General features: G+C 43.7%; 2 protein-coding genes across 3 annotated transcripts in view; one reads left to right on the forward strand and one right to left on the reverse strand.

The window, feature by feature from the left end:
• Positions 1–1278, forward strand: part of RAF1 (Raf-1 proto-oncogene, serine/threonine kinase) — a 35147-nt gene extending 33869 nt beyond the window's left edge. The window contains 1 exon segment of the mRNA XM_005870039.2: positions 234–1278. Coding sequence (XP_005870101.1) covers positions 234–377 — 144 coding nt within the window. The 3' untranslated portion in view covers positions 378–1278.
• Positions 1185–16785, reverse strand: MKRN2 (makorin ring finger protein 2). 2 transcript variants are annotated; one of them, XM_005870037.2, is made up of 8 exons: positions 16714–16785; positions 14436–14564; positions 13253–13434; positions 11742–12043; positions 10244–10458; positions 7706–7816; positions 2784–2928; positions 1185–2608 (listed from the first exon to the last, which is right to left on the reverse strand). In XM_005870037.2, exons 2-8 carry the CDS (start codon positions 14555–14557, stop codon positions 2471–2473), a joined length of 1215 nt encoding a protein of 404 aa, XP_005870099.1. In that variant the 5' UTR covers positions 14558–14564; positions 16714–16785; the 3' UTR covers positions 1185–2470. The 2 variants fall into 2 exon arrangements, with proteins under 2 accessions (XP_005870099.1, XP_014398225.1); XM_014542739.1 differs by lacking the exon at positions 16714–16785 and having other exon boundaries at positions 14436–14592.
• Positions 16786–18038: the final 1253 nt, after the last annotated feature.

Consider the following 18038-nt stretch of genomic DNA (forward strand, 5'->3'; position numbering starts at 1 on the left):
GGTGGGTTGTTTTTTGAAGCCATTTGTACACCGTAAGTGTCTATAGACGCAAGCTGGTCGACCTTTTTTAATTCAAAGTATCATGGCAGTTAACTGGTTAAACAGGGAAGGGCTGGTGTTCTCCACATGATGTTATAGGTGGGGTGATAACAGCTTGCGTCTTTGGATTCCTAATTGAAAGCTGCTGCTGTGGAAACGCCAAGGCCCACACCATTTTTGTGGCTCTGTTTCAGATCCTGTCTTCCATTGAGCTGCTCCAGCACTCTCTACCGAAAATCAACAGGAGCGCTTCTGAGCCATCCCTGCATCGGGCAGCCCACACCGAGGATATCAATGCCTGCACACTGACCACGTCCCCTAGACTGCCTGTCTTCTAGCTGACTTTGCACCTATACTCAGGCCACCAGGGGAGAAAGGGAAGTCAGCAGGCACCATCTTTCTGCTCCCTTTCTATGGGAGCAGAGTTTGTTTTCAGAGAAGCTGCTGCTAAGGACCTTCTAGACTACTCACAGGGCCTTACTTCATGTTGCCTTCTTTTCTACCCTTTCTGGTCCTGGGAGAAGGAAGCCATTTACAATGCTGGTTTCTCCTGCTCCCTACCTGCATCCTCCATGCTCATGAGCTGAGCCTTCTCTAAATTCACCAGTGGCTGCTGATGGCAATATATGATCTGGGACCCTGGCCATCGGCTAGACAAGTACTTTTAGGGCAAGAAAAAGCACTTGGAGGGAAAATGAAGGTAGGCAAACCAGCCATCTTGGGGGACACGTGGATTTTGAGTATCAGCTCCTATGTGGAATGCTTATCAAAGGAAGGACTTTTCTTCAGAGATAGTGGTGAGTGGTGTGGCGCCAAACAGGTAGTTTTGCACATAATGAATGCACCAAACAGCCCAGGACTGTCAAGACCATGGCCGCCTAAAGGAGTCTGCTTTGGTACTATGGAACTTGAGTTTGGGGACCTTCCTTTTTCATGGAGGTCTCCAATGCATTGGGATGGTTTTCCAGAAGAGGTGCCGGCCTACCCCTTCCAAGTCTCCGCTCTCTCAGGGAGCAGTCTTCCATCATGCTGAATTTTGTCTTCCAGGAGCTGCCCCTATGGGGTGGGGCCATTGGCCAGCCTTGTCTCTCAACAGTCATGTCATGTGTATGCAAGGAAGCCAGGAATACAGGTTTTCTTGATGATTTGGGTTTTAATTTTGTTTTTATTGCGCCTGACAAAATACAGTTATCTGATGGTTCCTCAATTATGTTATTTTAATAAAATAAATTAAATGTAGGCTTACTGGCTGTTTCTTCCTTTTAGAGTAATGTTAAGCTCACAGCTTGAACTCTCCATTTGTTCATCCCTTCTGGAACAGGACTCAAGAAGCACGAAATGGGCCCAGAGCCTCTGCTAGGAATGAATTTAATTCAGCCTTTGCCTGTGTTGTCACTAAAGAGTTAACTATAAAAATTATGCATAAAGCACTCTAAACTCAGGTAAGAATAGACCTTTTTTTTTCTACCCACACTTTAATACATTTTACAAAATATTTGATATCTATAACTGTTTATAAAAATAGGTAAATTCAGGCTTAGAGTGAGTTTGTTCTGATTCACAAGATTATGCTCCTTCAATTTAAAATCACAACTGATGATAAAAAGACATGCTTAGGACCACTGATGGGTCCGGACCAGTTTTTTTACAGGTAAGACTGACAGGTTGGGCAGGCGGTACATAAAAAAGCACGTGTGTACCACGCCCACGGGAGAGCTAAGGACATGTTTCCCTGGAGGCACATGTGCAAGGTTTCCTCCAATTGTGGCCACAATACTAACCAGAAATGAGGGGCTGTACTCCTGATCTATCACCTCGTACTTCCTGCTACTTCAAGAGCCCCCATTACAAGGAAGAAGGTTTATACTTTGCTTACTGACTATATAACAGTGAGACGCCTGCTCTGATCTGGGGCACTAAGGCGTGCAGTGCCCATTTTTTGTTTCTGGAAAAGCCCTGTATAGATCAGGTTTTGACCACACACTAAAGTACTATGGAAATTCACTATAAGGAATCATTTTTAGGGATGAAGAATCCTTTGGTAAGAAAAAGAAATCTGCGTTAGGGGCAACTGCAAGTTGATGTAGTTTCTAGGGAGCTAAAGCTCATGAAGGATAGGAGCCAAGTTTGTTTTAAAAGCAATCAATCAAAACTCAGTCTGGCTGTTTAGCTGGTCCCCCGAGGAGCTTGAGATGTAACTAAGATATCAGCTATAAAAGTAGTGATTCCATATACTTGTTAGGTTAACTTTACATCCTTCACTCTTCTCATGGCTGTAATAATAGAGAATGGATGAGAGCCCAGGTTAAATACAACCCCACTCAAATCCAAGCAACACACTACCTGGGGCTGCAGTAAAGGAAGCTCTGCACACCCTACTTGGGAAAGGCTCTGCTGGCGGAGCCCAAGATGCAGGGGCAACCATCTATCTTCAGGGTTCTGATGACTCCACTCCAGACAGGTGCATGAAGAGGTCCCCAAGCTCTGTCATGTCAACATCTTCAGTGTTGGGGACATGCTGGCTTTCTCGGTTCTCGATGAAATCCCAGAGGCGCACTGAATTGAAGAACTGCAAAAATAGCCAGAAAATATGCCTGGTTACTAAAAATGACAATATGGAGGCTGAGTAGCTTATTTTTCTTTTGTCTATTTCTGGTTGCCCAAACTATTAGAGAAAAACTCAGGAGCAGTATCTAGAAATGCCCACAGTAAGTGTGCCTGACTAGAAATGGCAAAGTCCTTACCCTCACGGTGCCTTCAGAACTGAGCTGTTTCCGAGGTTTCTCAGGCTCTGCTAGCCGCCCATCAGGGTAAGCGTGGCGGTAAAGACATTTGCTTCCAAATGGGCAGGTCCCCTTGCCTTGCTCAAAGTACTTACACGCTTTTTTTCTGAAAAACAGAAGAAAAAATTCCAAGATGGTGAGAGAATCTAGGGCCTACAATGCTAGGATTGGGTCAACCTCATGTTACAGGGAGGGAAGCTGAAGTTCAGAGAGGTTGGGATGCTGATTTCCAAGCTGGATAATACTGGTATTCCCACTGTGACACACACCCTCAATACAGAACTTAACCTGCATGGGTACCCCACTGTTTTGTGCTTGCAGTGCTCCAAAAAGGCCACAGGAAATACAGACTTTATTATTCATTCCTCTGGACCAACTGTCATGGGCTCCAAGGTGCTGAGGCTGGGCTACCTGCCTGAGTTTAAGTCCCCAACAGGAGATCCACCCAGGGAACTTTGCTGTCCTCTGGGCCAGCAATGATTTTGTGTGTGTGTGTGTGTGTGTGTGAATTTTAGCAGCTGCCTAAAGTTACAGGTCTCATTACAATTTTCCTTGGTCCCCACCCTCTAGTGTTCTTTAAAATGCACAAAATACAGGTATCGAAAGTTAATTTTTTTCCTATCTTTGCCACAGACCCCTATGTTAAAACATTGCAGACGGATCATGGGAATGCTCGTGTTTTCTGTTCTAAGCCTTGTGGCCAATCACGAGAATTCTTTCAAAAGATATTAGCTTGTAAGAACATGTAATAAATAACGTCAAAATGCAATGGGTATTTAATTTTAAAGCGTGCCTTTAACATTTATGTGAAACGTTTTTTGTACTCGTTCAATAGAAGCTTATCTGGCCACTGGGTAAAGCTAGCAATAAAACGACTGGTCCGCAATGTGTTAAGAACCCCTGCTCCTGAGGAAAACAGCAATCAGAGAATTCCCATTTCTTGTTGCTCAAATGAAATTCTCACAATGATCCTAAGTTAAAGAAGAGGAAGAGAGCCCAATAACCCAGAGGGCTATCTGGGGGTGCTGAGGAAGAGAAGTTGCAGAATAAAGCCAAATCACCGCAGAAAGTGTGGGCTGCTGCCAGGGGGCAGCCAGGGTATGTAATGGTGGCAGATGACAAGGGGGACTCCCTGACTCGTGTTTCTCAGTGAAAGACCAGTGGTGAAGGGCCCTTAGACCCTAACACCTCTTCACAGAGGGGAGGGAACTACCTTGCTTGCCTGGGCGCTACTCCCACCAGGCCTGATCCCAGGATAGGCGGCAGGGGAGTCGATTCAAGCAGAGGTGTGTGATGAACCAGACACCTTCCTTGGTCCCCTGCCCCTGAGGTTCTGAGATCTTGAAATGACTGCTCAAGCAGTGTGTTCTTACCAGAGTTAGTTGGACACAGGCTTTAATAAACTCATCTAATTCAAAACTATTCTCTAGTTCCTATTCGCAAAATAACTGCTTTTCTTTCTCCAGCCTTTTCTGGTCACCAAGGACAAAAGCCTCCAGATCACTCTCACTCCCTTTGTTCTCAGCACTCATATTCAACTATTACTTCTGCTTAGAGAGCAACTCCCCAATATACCTGTCCTTTCAGTTCCCACTGTTGAAACCCTTAGGGGTGCCATCCTCTGGTACCTTCCTGTCAGTCAGTCATTTCTTAACTGGCCTCCCCTCCCACCAGGTTCCAACCTCTACCACAGAGGAGCATCTCCAAATAGTAGGTCACCTGTTTTTCCCCCCTTAGACTTGACTCTAGTCTAGTCTGTCCCCTATTAACCCTGTGGTAGTAGGTCCTCCCAAATCCTTCTACATACCTCTTTCAACCTCAGTGATCACTTCCACTGCTCCCCATCCTGCACCCATGTCATTCTGTGCACCCACCCCCAACCTTCTAACACACACGGAGAGGCTATTCATACTTCAGGTTTCTCTGACACTCCTCTCCAGGTGCATCCTCTTGTGACATATGGCTTGGGCCTCTCATGAAGAATTTATCACCAGAAAACCTGTATCATAGTTGCCCTTTTGCAATTTTCCATGACATTATATTTACTAACCTATTCCATAGCCCCCACTGGTGTTACCTTGAAGGTGCCTGGTATGTAGTGGGTACTCAGTGTTTGTGGAATGCATAAAAACACCGATATCAATGGAAACTGAGGCCAGGAAAGATCCAAACAACAATAATGAGAATTTCTGAACAATTCCAGCAGACCTCCTTCCTACCCTCTGCCTTGCCACTCCTGCCCTCTGGTGGACACATGATAACATCACATGAGGAAAAAACCAAGCCTTTAGTAATTAATGTACAACTTAAAAAGGAACCTTTAGCCCTGGCCCGTTAGGCTCAGTGGACAGACCTGCTGACCCCGAAGGATCCTGGGTTCGATTCTAGTCACGGGCACATGCCTGGGTCCCAGGCTCGATCCCCACTAGGAGGCGGGCAGGAGGTAGCCGATCCATGATTCTCTCTCATTGATGTTTCTATCTCCCTCTCTCTTCCGCTCTGAAATCAATAAAAACATTAAAAAAAAAAAAAAAAGGAAACTATAGGTAACATAGTTTTGCTTTTAGTAAGCTTCTAGACCTGGCCCTCTTGCAGATATCTAGAAACAAACATTTTTAAAAACCCTGAAAGTACTGGAGGATGAACAGCAGCAGGAGGATTCTCTAAGAGATTAGACACCAAGAAGAAGGGCAAAGAGGTGAGTTATCTTTATAGAAAAAATAGCTTTTAGCCAAGAGCAGGCCACAATTGGGTGTGTCTATGAAGGGTGGCTAAAACTGCCATGGAAAAATCCAGTCCTTCTGGCCTGAAGAAACAAAAGATAACTGGAAGAAACCAGAAACAAAAAAATAAGGTAGAGAAAATATTTAGTAGCCAAACTTTTCTAAATTTGGTGAATGACAAAAACTTATAGATTCAGAGAACAACTAGCAGCATAACATGAAGAAAACGACTCCTACATAAAATATATAACTGCTGAAACCAGGGGAAACATTGAAAGAAATCCTAGAGAAATAATATGATCTGAATTACCACTGACTTAGAAACTACAGGGGGCAATAAGCTCCTGAACACTGGTCTTGCCAGTAATCTTTTTGGATTTGATACCAAAAGCAAAGGCAACAAAAGCAAAAAATAAACAAGTGGGGTTACCTCAAACTAAAAGCTTCTGCACAGCAAAGGAAACCAACAAAATGAAAAGGCAATCTACTGAATGGGACAAAATATTTATAAATCATATCTGCTAAGGGTTATATCCAGAATATATAAAGAACAAATATAACTCAGCAGCAACAAGAACAATCCATTTAAAAATGGGCATAAAGAGGGGAAGGGATGAACCAAAGAACTTACATGCATATATGCATAACCCATGGATACAGACAATACAGTGTGGTGAAGGCCTGAGGGTGGAGGGAGGTGTATAGGAGCGGGATGGAGGGGACCAATGAGGACCAGCCAATCTGTGGTTCTCTCCCTTTCTAAAATTAAACAATAAATAAAAAAAAAAGTATTGTTTGTTTTAAAAAGAGAGAGATAGGAACATCAATGATGAGAGAGAACCATTGATTGGCTGCCTCCTTCATGCCCCACACTGGGGATTGAGCCCGCAACCCAGGCATGGACTCTGACCAGGAATCGAACTATGACCTCCTGGTTCATAGGCAGATGCTCAACCACTGAGCCATACCGGCCAGGCTGTAATACTTTCAACAATAAAGACAAAACATTCTTGTTACGACTTAAAGTACTAGTCTAATTATGACTTTTTAAAAAATATATATATTTTATTGATTTTTTACAGAGAGGAAGGGAGAGGGGCAGAGAGAAACATCGATCAGCTGCCTCCTGCACACCTCCTACTGGGAATGTGCCCGCAACCAAGGTACATGCCCTTGACCGAAATCGAACCTGGGACCCTTCAGTCCACAGGCTGACGCTCTATCCACTGAGCCAAACCGGCTAGGGCTAATTATGACTTTTTAAAGAAAGATAGATTTTTGTAAGTGCTTCACTCTTGGGGAGAGAAAAGCAATGTCCTATGTACTTTATTTTTTTATGAAGCCATTTCATTTATTAATGAAGTTAGATCAGAACATACAAGTGAAAATAAATATCTAATAAACATAGTTATATCTGACTTCATGAGGATATCATGAGTGAAATAAAGATTTTGGAGTCAACATGTAACTATGTACTTCTTTTTTGAAACTGCAACTAAAGTCATATTAACTTGGGGGAAAAAATAAAAATGGGCAGAGGAGCTAAATAGACATTTCCCCAAAGAAGACGTACAAATGGCCAACAGGTCCATGAAAAGATGCTTGCACATTGCTAATCAGCAAAATACAAATCAAAATCACAATAAGATATCACCTCACACCTGTTAGAAGAGCCATTGGCCCTGGCAGGCATGGCTTAGTGGTCAGAGCATCAGCCTGCGGACTGAAGGATTGTGGGTTCGATTTCTGGTCAAGGGCCTATACCTGGGTTGCAGGTTTGTTTCCCAGTCCCAGTTGCATGCGTGTGGGAGGCAGCCAATCAATGTGTCTCTCTCACATCAATGTTTCACCCACCCCCACTTTACTCCCTCCCTTCAACTCTATTAAAAAAAAATCAATGGAAAAAAATATGCTCCGGTGATATAATCACAAATAAAAAGTCAACCTCAGCTTAAAAACAAGTCCACTGAATCATGGCTTTGCTCATCTCTGCATCTGCAAAGCCTAGCATGATGCCTGAGAGAAGGAAGAGATTCTGAGTGGCCGCAGGCTCCCAAGACCACATTCTCGGGGGGAAGGGGAGGCTCTGCAGGCGATGGCAAAGACCAAAACAAGAACCAAGGCAGACATCAGGATCATGCCCAAACCCAAAGCACTTACCCCATTCCTTGTTTGAAAGCTTCAATCAATTCGTTCTTCTTATTCTGATCTTCTACCCAATACACACTTGGAATGACAAACTCTGATATCACCCGGCATTCTGGACAAGATCTGAAATAAGAATCAGTTTAGTATGGAACAGATTAGGTTACAAATCCTGTGTACACTACACTCTAACCTCTTGCTCAAATGCATGACCATTCCAGATGTTTCCTAACCAACATATTTACTATTAAAAACATGTTTTTCTCAACAATGAAAAGACCAATTTTAAAGTGGGCAAAGGATTTGAGTAAGCATTTTGGAGAAATGCTGAGAAAGCAGAGAAAAAGATGCACAATATCCTTAGTTATCAGGGAAATGTAAAAGCCACAATAAAATTACTTCACACCTACTAGAATAGCTAAAATCAGAAATAAAGACAATAACAAGTATTAATGAGTATGTGGAGAAACTGGAATTCTCATACATTGCTGGTAGAATGTAAAATGGGTCAGCCACTTTGGAAAATAGTCTGGCAGTTCTGAAAATATTAAATATAGTTACCATATGACCCAACTACTCTACTAGGTATCTACCCAAGAAAAATGTTAAATATAGTTACCATATTACCCAACTACTTTACTTCTAGGTATCTACCCAAGAAAAATGAAAACATGTATCCATAAAAAAACTTGTATACAAATATTCATAGCAGCACCACTCACAATAACAAGAAGATGGAAACAACCCAATGCCCATCAACTGATGAATAGATAAACAAAATGTGGATATCCATACAAAGAGATATTTGGCCATAAAAAGGAATGAAGCACTGATACATGCTATAACATGGTTAAACTCTAAAAACACCATGCTAAGTGTAAGAGTTAGCCAGATACAAAAAGGCTAAATAGTAGAAGACTCCATTTATTTGAAATGTCTAGGGTAGTTCCACAAGACAGAAAGTAAAGTAGTGGTTGCCAGGGCCTGGGAGTAGGGAGGGGATGGGCAATGACTACAAATAGAGGTTTCTTTTTGAGATAGTAAAATATTCTAAAACTAGATTGTAGTAATTAATGGTTGTACAAACTCTGTGAATATACTATAAACACTAAGTTGTATACTTTGTCTCAATAAAGCTATTATTTTACCACACAAATGTGTGTAAATTTAGGCAAGTTATTTGAGCTCATACCTGTTTGCTCATCTGTAAAATGAGGAATATTGTAGGGTCTCTGAGAGAAGTATAAGTTAGTGTGTGAAGAATTTTTAAAACAGTCCACAGCATGCAGTGACTTCTCAATGAGTTAGCTCTCCCCCGCACCTTGTCCCACTGTAGAATGTAAGAATCCTGTGTTGTTATATGTCAACTAGAGGCCCGGTGCACAAAAATTTGTGTACTCAGGGGGTCCCTCAGCCCGGCATATGCCCTCTTGCAGTGTGGGACCCCTCGGAGGATGTCCACCCCAGTGGGGACCCTCACCCCATGGAGGTTTGGCCAGCCTGGGTGAGGGGCTGATGGCTGTTTTCAGGCTGGCCACCCCCCGATTAGGGTGGGGGGGTCCCCACTGGGGTGCATGGCCAGTCTGGGTAAGGGGCTGAGGGCCATTTTCAGGCTGGCCAAGCACCCTGGCGACGTAAGCTCCCAGCCTCTCCTTTTTTTCTTTTATTTTTTTTATTCTGGGATTTATTTACCTTCTATAATTGCAACTTTGTTGCCTTTAGCGGAGGCCTGCGAAAGCTTGGCTTCCTCCATCGCCAGGGGCAACCCACTCCTGCTCGCTCCAGCTCCGTGGCCACGGCTGGCTGAAAGCAGGTATCTGGGGTTTGTTTACCTTCTATAATTGAAACTTTGTTGCTTTCAGTGAAGCTCAGAGCCGGGCTGCGGTAGGCGGGGAACCTTGGCTTTCTCTATCACTAGAGCAAGCAAGCCTCCTGCTCACTCCAGCTCTGTGGCTGCCGGCCGCCATCTTGGTTGGGTTAATTTGCATATAGTCGCTCTGATTGGCTGGTGGCGTGGCTTAAGGCGTAGCGAAAGTACGGTCAACTTGCATGTTTGTCTTTTATTAGTATAGTATTATAGCTCAATACTGGCTTCATGGAGCACATCACGTTTGTCAGACATGTTTTACATGCATTATTCCATTTAATCATCAAATAACCCTATTCTACAGATGGAAAAAATGAAGCTTAAAAAAGGCAATTGGAAAAAAAAAAAGGCAATTGGCCTAAGGGCAGCCCCCTGTAACTGTTAGTGCTGAGCTCAAACAGGCATTGCCATTAACCTCACACAGATGATCCCTGCTGCGTGTCCCTCCAATGCCCTGAAGCTTGGTGGGAATTGTTACCACATATCAAAGGAAAAGGCACGTGGGCTCAGGAAGGGTAGTGATGTGCCCAAGTTCACACACCCGGGGCCAGCACTCACAATTTATCCTCTGCATTGAAACGCCTTTGGAAGATACAGGAGGGCTTAAGAGTGGATGGAAGAAGATTCCAGATCAAACCCCCCCCCCCCCCCCCATTTCTACAGCTGAGACTCATTACTGTACTTACTTAATGATTGGGTTCTCGAACTGCTTGGCACACCTCCACTGTCGGATGCAGGACAAGCAGTACGTGTGATTGCAGTTGGAGAGAATCCCAAATCTCCTCTCAGAGGCAGACGCCTTCTCGAGGATCACTTCCATGCAGATACTGCACATTTTGTCCTGACTTGCCTGGAAGGCGAAGGCCTTTTCCATCTCGTGTTCAAATGTTGACATGCAGATCTGAAGTACAGAGAGAGGAGGGAAACCTTAGGTTCTGGGCTGCTGAGTAGCGGGGAGAGCCAGGGGGCAGCTGCCAGCCACACCGCCACAATTGAGACCAGGAAGGAACACAGACTGGCTGTTTTATGCAGGGTACAGCAATCCCTGGATTCAGGATACAGCACTCTCAGAACACAAAAAGGACTTCAAGCCATCACTGGCCCAGCCCCTTGCTTTCCTAGCATGATATGGTCACTTCCAATTTAGAGCTGAGGCCATGGATGTCCCAAAGGTTAGAGCACCAGTGTGGGACCACAGAGTTCACAAGAACCGGGACCCTGGTCTCCTTGCTCCTCTGAACCAGCCTTCCCCACACCAATACCAGAAACGCTAAATAATCCTTAACTTGAAGTATCAGGCTGGCAGTACAGAGTCAGAGGTAATGAATTCATTTATTCAGTAAGCAGGTGACTTACAGTACTGTGTATCAGGCATTACAGTCTGAAAAGAGTACAAAGACCGAGGGTCTGCCCTTCGGTGCTCACAGTGGACACAGATGTGAGATAAATCAATGTGCACAGCACAAAGACCTCAGCACACCTGGGTGAAGCTCTAATTCTGCACTCATTTGAACACCTCTGGGAAGACAATGGAGAGTGGCAGACACAACCTCCACATACAGGGAGCTCCTACTCAGGGGTTCTACACCACAGCTGTGGGCTCCTCCCCTTTTCTCTCACCCATCTTCAGAGCCCTGAACCAAGCACAGGGCCCACTGTGAGGCAGTGCCTCCTACACTGGCACCTAATGACCCTTCCAACACTTGGCTCCTCAAATTCTATGATTTGGGCTCCTCAAATTTTTCAGAATTCAGCCTGGCTAGATTGTAGCCACAATGCTATGTAAACCTAGGGAGGAAGGGTGTGTATGTGTTATGTGTGTGACAGACACACACTAGGCTCCTGAGGATAGATTTATTTTTCTGAACTTTGCATAGCTTTATGCTTCTGAGGTTTCTCCTTTTCCCTTTATTCTAAATAATCAAGAGGCCCCTGGGATAGATTTATTTTTCTGAACTTTGCATATAGCTTTATGCTTCTGAGGTTTCTCCTTTTCCCTTTATTCTAAATAATCAAGAATTGTCAACTGACAATAGAAAAAGGACTTGAAAATAGGGTGTAAACATGCCAGATACAAAATACAGGTATTATTGGCAGTCAGATGCTTACAGAAATACCAACAATTTTGTCACATAGTGCATTTCAAATTTCTTAAAATGAGTTCATACAGTCTTGTAACTTTACCTTCTCATGAGCTTTCCTTTGCTCTGGGTCGAAGGGATGCAGGACTTGCAGCCTACAGATTTCACACATTTCCCCATGCAGGTAGACACAAGCATCCCCAAAGCGGCACTCCCCGGCGGCTGCATAGGGGCATAGCTGCTCCTCGCTGCTGTAGGAGCTGCTGGCTTCTAAGTAATCAAGGCCACTCCTTATTGCATCAAGGTAGGAATTCGGCTTCATCTCTGGGCTACTCTGGGCATCACTGCCTCCTGGATTACTCACCACACTTGGGCAAGCCTTTTCTTCATCCATGCCAGAGAGATCTTAATACAAAACACACAGCACACATATAAATGAAAACTGGCCCAGCCATTCTGGTAAGCAGCTAGTCAAAACCTAACAGATTAAACAACTCTGACCTTGGGAATTTCACTCTTGGAACATATAGGAAAAAACAGGCCAAGAGGGAAAAAATAAAAGGAACAGCATAAAATGTTCATAGTGACAGTAACTTAAAAGCATAGTTAGCAACACAGGGAAACAGACCATGATGTATTTATACAAAAGAACACTAAAGTTGCTATTTAAAAATAGCAAGTATAGAAATGTCAACATTTGGACCAGTTAATATGAAAATATATGTATCAATGTGTGTGTGTGTGTGTGTGTGTGTGTGTGTGTGTGTCAAAAGGAATTTAGAATGTGGTCAATAGAATACAGTGTTTTCCTTTATACCAGTCAAGTTATGTATCATTTTAAAGTGAATTAGAAGTAATGAAAACCTGGAGTGAGTCTTAGGGTCCTGGGGTCAATGTGAAATTTGTCCTATGGCCTCCCCCTCTCACACCTGGAGCCCTTCCCTTCCCATTACACACACTCTTGCCTTTTTAGAGGGGACATATTGAACTGGATCACTTATTTGTTTGCTTAGGATGGAATCTGCCTATCTTAAAATCACACAATTCCGAGATCTAGAAATCCCTTCACCAGATGAGGACCAGCCAACAAAAACAACTTTTATGATTTTTAGCTTTCTTCCTGCCCAAATCCTGTTCCAGGGTACAGACCACTCCCCAAACCCCAACATACTATTCTTATTACTAAAAGTGCAACCTAAAATGGCAAACACTGGCTCAGCATAAAAACTAAGACTATGTACTGACCTAGAGGTAAAATAGTGATACATGCTCTTTATCAAAACATGTAGCTTTGAAATGAACAGTTTGGTGCTCCTAAGAACTGGGCAACAACCCTATGCAGACGGTAGTTACAACCTGACAAAAAAGTCACTGTTTATATTTTGCCAAACTTAGGGCCCAGCCCAGCCTTGGGCACAAGGCCAAATGCACCATCTGAATATTCTGCAGCCAAATGAAGCCCGTTCTCAGGACAGATCTGGTGACTGCATTCAGACAGGTTGGAGGGGTATTAGGTTAGCAACCCTCTTGTCAAAAGAAGACCAGAAAGGAATATGAAAAACAAGACGAGACTGCTTTTCAAAAAGAGACAACAAAAGGATTCTGCTCACTCACTTCGGTCTCTAAGTACCAATGTTCTTTTCTCACGTTTCCCAGGCTCATGTAAGTTAGTTTTCACAATAGGTGCAGTGAGGTCGGAAGGAGGGTGAGGACTGTGGAAGCCCGGGGAGGGCACACTGTGGGGCATGGAGCCCACAGCACCACCAGCTGCAGCAGAGGGCCTTGTGTGATCATATCTAAACAAAACACACAGCAGATGCATTACGGACACACTACAAGCACATGTCTCCCACACTGCCCAGACGTAGAATGTCCTTCCTTCTGCTCCATTTGCAGAGGTGGAGAATGAAACAATCTCTCCCCATATTTTAACTGATAAAAGGATTATCAATTTAAAAAACTGCCTGGCAGTTCAGAGTGAGTAGAAAGTTCACTTGTGTCTTTGTAGGACATGAGTGGGGCAGACATATTGCCTCAGACCACAAAAAGAAACCCTGAAAATTCCAGACAGATGTTGAACTGAAATTTCCAATCCAGTGTTCTTTTGGGCAGGAGTCCCCACAATGTTAATAATGGCCAGTGTAACAGCTGGAGACCAGCCTTCCTGACGGTCTCTCTGGGGCACCACTGGCAGGGGTAGGGTAAGGTGGGCCAACTTCCATTATCACATAGGCAGCCAGAAGAAGGACTCAAGGAAGCTTTGCAACCCGGGAAAAAACAGAGCAGCTCTTCATTAGGAAAGGACAGGAACAGGTTTTTGGAGTATTTCCTCGTTTAAAAGTTACAAAGTTGCCTACATATGTCAGTGGTAAAAAGAAAACTCTATGCACGTAATTGTTCATAGCAAAAAACTGGAAGCCATTTAAATTTCTAATGGAGTCACAGTTAATAAAATGGTCTGTTAACATTATGTAACATTATAAAATAGCAGCACAGAAAAATGCTTATGACATGTTAAGTAGGGGGGAAAAGCAAGATATAAAATTTTATATATACCATCAGTGCAATTTTGTAACTAGAGACTTATAAAAATAAGGCCTGAAAAGTGATTCTGAAAAAATTAATTTTGGGGTACTGAAATTGAGGTTTCAAAACTACTTGCCATACTTTTTGTAATGTTGTCATATTACTTTTAAATTTAAAATTTCCCCTCAAGATCCATGTTCCAAATGAAGGATCTGAATCCCAGATAATATTTAACTCAGTATAACAATTGGGGCAGTGGCGGGGTTCTTGCCTGCAACGAGTTCCATAGGCACAGTAGCCCTTCTGATAGTACTTGCAGATGGTGGATGGCTTGCTGTTTGCCAAGTCATGTGAGAACAGGCATTGGTTTCCTTCCCGACACACACCATGCATAAAATACCTGAAGAGACAAGCAGAGACATAAAATTTTTAGAAGCATACTTTGCAGTATAAAATCACCATATTTTATAACCTAGCATACAAATATCTATTGTGCACATATTATGTTATCAAGACTATATTTGGCACTGGAGATATATTTCCTTGTTCCTAAGACATAGTGATTTTTAGATGTACCACAAGTAATTCAAGGAAGAAAAATGACCCCATAATTTTCCCTTTTTTAAAATATATTTTTTATTGATTTCAGAGAGGAAGGAAGAGGGAGAGATAGAAACATTAATGATGAGAGAGAATCATTGATTGGCTGCCTCCTGCAAGCCCCCCCCACTGGGGATTGAGCCCACAATCCGGGCGTGTCCTTGACCAGAATCGAATCTGGGACCTTTCAGTTTGCAGGCTGATGCTCTATCCACTGAGCCAAACCGGCTAGGGCCATAATTTTCTATTTTAAGATATATCCTCTTGATTTGAGTTACATGTGTAAAATATGCACCTCATACTTGAGGAAATACGGCTCCTTCTTTCTCATGGAGCTTACAGGGTATGGTTATAATGGAGTCAAAGAGACCTGGGCCCAAGATCCAGCCTACCACCTATAAGCAAGTCACAAAATCAGCTTCCCTGGGCCTTGCTATCTTTATCTATAAAATTAAAGTCATACTACCCACTTTACTGGGTTGTGGTGAGCATCAAAAGATATATATATCCTATCCTACATCATAAAAGCCTAATATGCAAATTGACCAAACAACCAGTGGAACAACCAGTTGCTATGACGTGCACTGACCACCAAGGGGCAGATGCTCAATGCAGGAGCTGCCCCCAGCCCACAGACCCCAGGCCAGCCAAGGTGGGTGCCAGCGGGGGCCCCCTGATCACCCCGCCGGTCGCCCCACAGATCGGCCCTGATTGTCGGCCAGACCTAGGGACCCAACCCATGCCCAAATTTCATGCATCAGGCCTCTAGTATATATAATGCCTTCAGGGCCAGAATTAGACATCACAGTGGAATATATATGAATGTTCCACTGTGATATCTAATTCTGGCCCTGAAGGCATTTGTATTCTCTCCAGCCAGAGTAGAGAAACATGACTGAATACTCAGAGCAAACAGTAAAGAGACCCCAGAGGGGCACACCTGGTATTAAGGTTAATAAGTCCTAAAGTAAAGACTATTTTAGATATACCCTATATAGGAAATAACTTTGTCAGCCAAAACACACATTAATACTCTTTGAAAGAAGACAAAATCCAAATGCTCAAAAACACAAATATTTGGCATCCAATCAAAAATTGACATGCCAAAAAGCAGGCAAAAATGCAACCCAAAACTAGGAGAAAAATTAGTCAGTAATAGGAATGGCAGATGATGGAATCAGTGGACAAAGATTTTTTTTTTATAAACAGCTATTATAAATATGCTCAATATGCTGAAGGATCCAAAGGAAAACATGACCGCTCGGTGGGGGGCGGGACCTACAAGTGGGTGGCGCCAGGCCAGCCAAGTGAATGCCAGCAGGCAGAGGGAGGGGATGGCAATCATGGGGGTGGTGGCAACTGGTAGCTGCGCAGGGGCGATGGGGGGCGGGGCCAGAGCTGCCCCCTGGTGGTCAGTGCGCTCCCACAGGGGGAGCGCCATTCAGCCACAAGGCGGGCTGACGGCTGGCCAGCAACAGTGGCAGAACCTCTCCAGCCTCCGCGGCAATGCTAAGAATGTCCAACTGATGGCTTAGGTCCACTTCCCATGGGCCTAAGCAACAGTCGAACATGCCCCAAGGGCTCTTGGACTGTGAGAGGGTGCAGGCCAGGCTGAGGGACCCCCCCTACCCCCAAGTGTGCACCGGGCCTCTAGTATAATATAAAGAGAAATACATCAAAGAGCTGCTTTCAGACATGGACAAAAGGCAACATAATACTGGACCTTGAGAGAAGGGACACAGGGGAGGTGAGCCCGTTCAGTGTGGCTTACTGCCTGGAGGCATATTCTGGACCTGGGTGCAGGGAGGGGAACCCCAAGTAAAGCATAGCAATCTTGCCAAGGGGAAAAGACAGAGTTTGGAGTTCAAGGAAGGTGACGGAAGCTTTCTGAAGAGCCCGTTAATCAGAATCACGCGTACATGATTAACTGACTCCTGATAGAGACTTACCAATAAACCAAAAGTTTCAGGCGAGAAACCGTATGAATGTAAGCAGTGTGGTATAACTTTCAGTTCTCATCTAGGTTTCCAATCACATGAAAGAACTCACACTGGAGAGAAACCCTATGAATGTAAACAATGTGGTAAAACCTACAGAGAACAGTTACTTAAAAACACATAAAATAATTTATACTGGAGAGAAAACCTTAGAACGTAAAGAATGTGGAAAAGGCTTCAGATATTATCAAAGTTTTCCAACATATGAATCACAGTGGAGAGAAGCCATATAAATAAAAAATGTAATGAAGCATTTAGGTATCCCAGTGATCTTCAAAAACATAAAAGAAATCTCACTGGAGAGAAAACCTTTGAATATAAAAAAAGTGGTAAAGCCTACAGAGATCCCAGCTCCTTACAAACACATGAAATAACCCATATTGGACAGAAACCCTATGAATGTAAGGAATGTGGGAAAACTTTCATTTATCACACAACTTTTCGAAGATATGTAACAATGCACATATAAAATTGCAGAATTGGGGAAAGGCTTTGGTTATCCCAGTTTCTTTTGAACACATGAAAGGACTTACTGCATAAAACCTCTTGAATATGAACTAGAATTGGCTCACACCATTACATGTGAAGACTCCCATGGAAAAGAAAGAGAAATGTAAGTAATATGAGAATGCCTAATAGAAATTAATCCATGTATATACAGGGTCGGGCAAAAGTAGGTTTACAGTTGTTCATAAGGAAAATAAAACAATAACTAATAAATAATAATACAACAATAAACTGTTTCAAGTACTCACAACTGTAAACCTACTTCTGCCCCATCCTGTATATCACGCACTAGGAATATAAAAGACTACCAAAAAGGTCACTAGGAAAATCCAAATACCAAACTCTCCTTTTAAAATGGCCCCTTAACACAAAACAAATAAAACATTATAAAAAGATATTCAACCTAACTTCATATAAAAAATATACTTTAGTTCACCCATATACCTAACAGGCATCTAAATGGAGAGAAAATGTTATTAAACACTTGAGGCCCGGTGCACAAATTTTGTGCACCAGGGGTGGGGTGGGGGGTTCCCTCAGCCCCAGCCTGCACCCTCTCCAATGTGGGACCCCTCGGGGGATGTCTGACAGCCGGTTTAGGCCCAATCCTGGGTTGGCTCCTAATCACTCACCTGCCTGCCTGCCTGGTCGCCCCTAACTGCCCTCCCCTGCTGGCCTGATCGCCCCTCACTGCCTCTGCATGCCAGCCCGGTCGCCCCTTACTGCCCCCCTGCCAGCCTGGTCACCCCCAACTGCCCCCCCCGCCAGCC

The sequence above is a fragment of the Myotis brandtii genome, unplaced genomic scaffold (assembly GCF_000412655.1).
Source record: "Myotis brandtii unplaced genomic scaffold, ASM41265v1 scaffold312, whole genome shotgun sequence".
Lineage (NCBI taxonomy): Eukaryota > Metazoa > Chordata > Mammalia > Chiroptera > Vespertilionidae > Myotis > Myotis brandtii.

What these genes read in the sequence shown, in the direction of transcription:
- MKRN2 (XM_005870037.2), bottom strand. Translation starts at nt 14,557, where the DNA reads ATGCATGGTGTGTGTCGGGAAGGAAACCAATGCCTGTTCTCACATGAC. An exon ending in GCCTATGGAACTCGTTGCAG is followed by an intron (nt 13,435 to 14,435) that starts GCAAGAACCCCG and finishes TGTTTTGTTTAG; the next exon opens with ATATGATCACACAAGGCCCT. An exon ending in TTCGAGAACCCAATCATTAA is followed by an intron (nt 7,817 to 10,243) that starts GTAAGTACAGTA and finishes TTCTTATTTCAG; the next exon opens with ATCTTGTCCAGAATGCCGGG.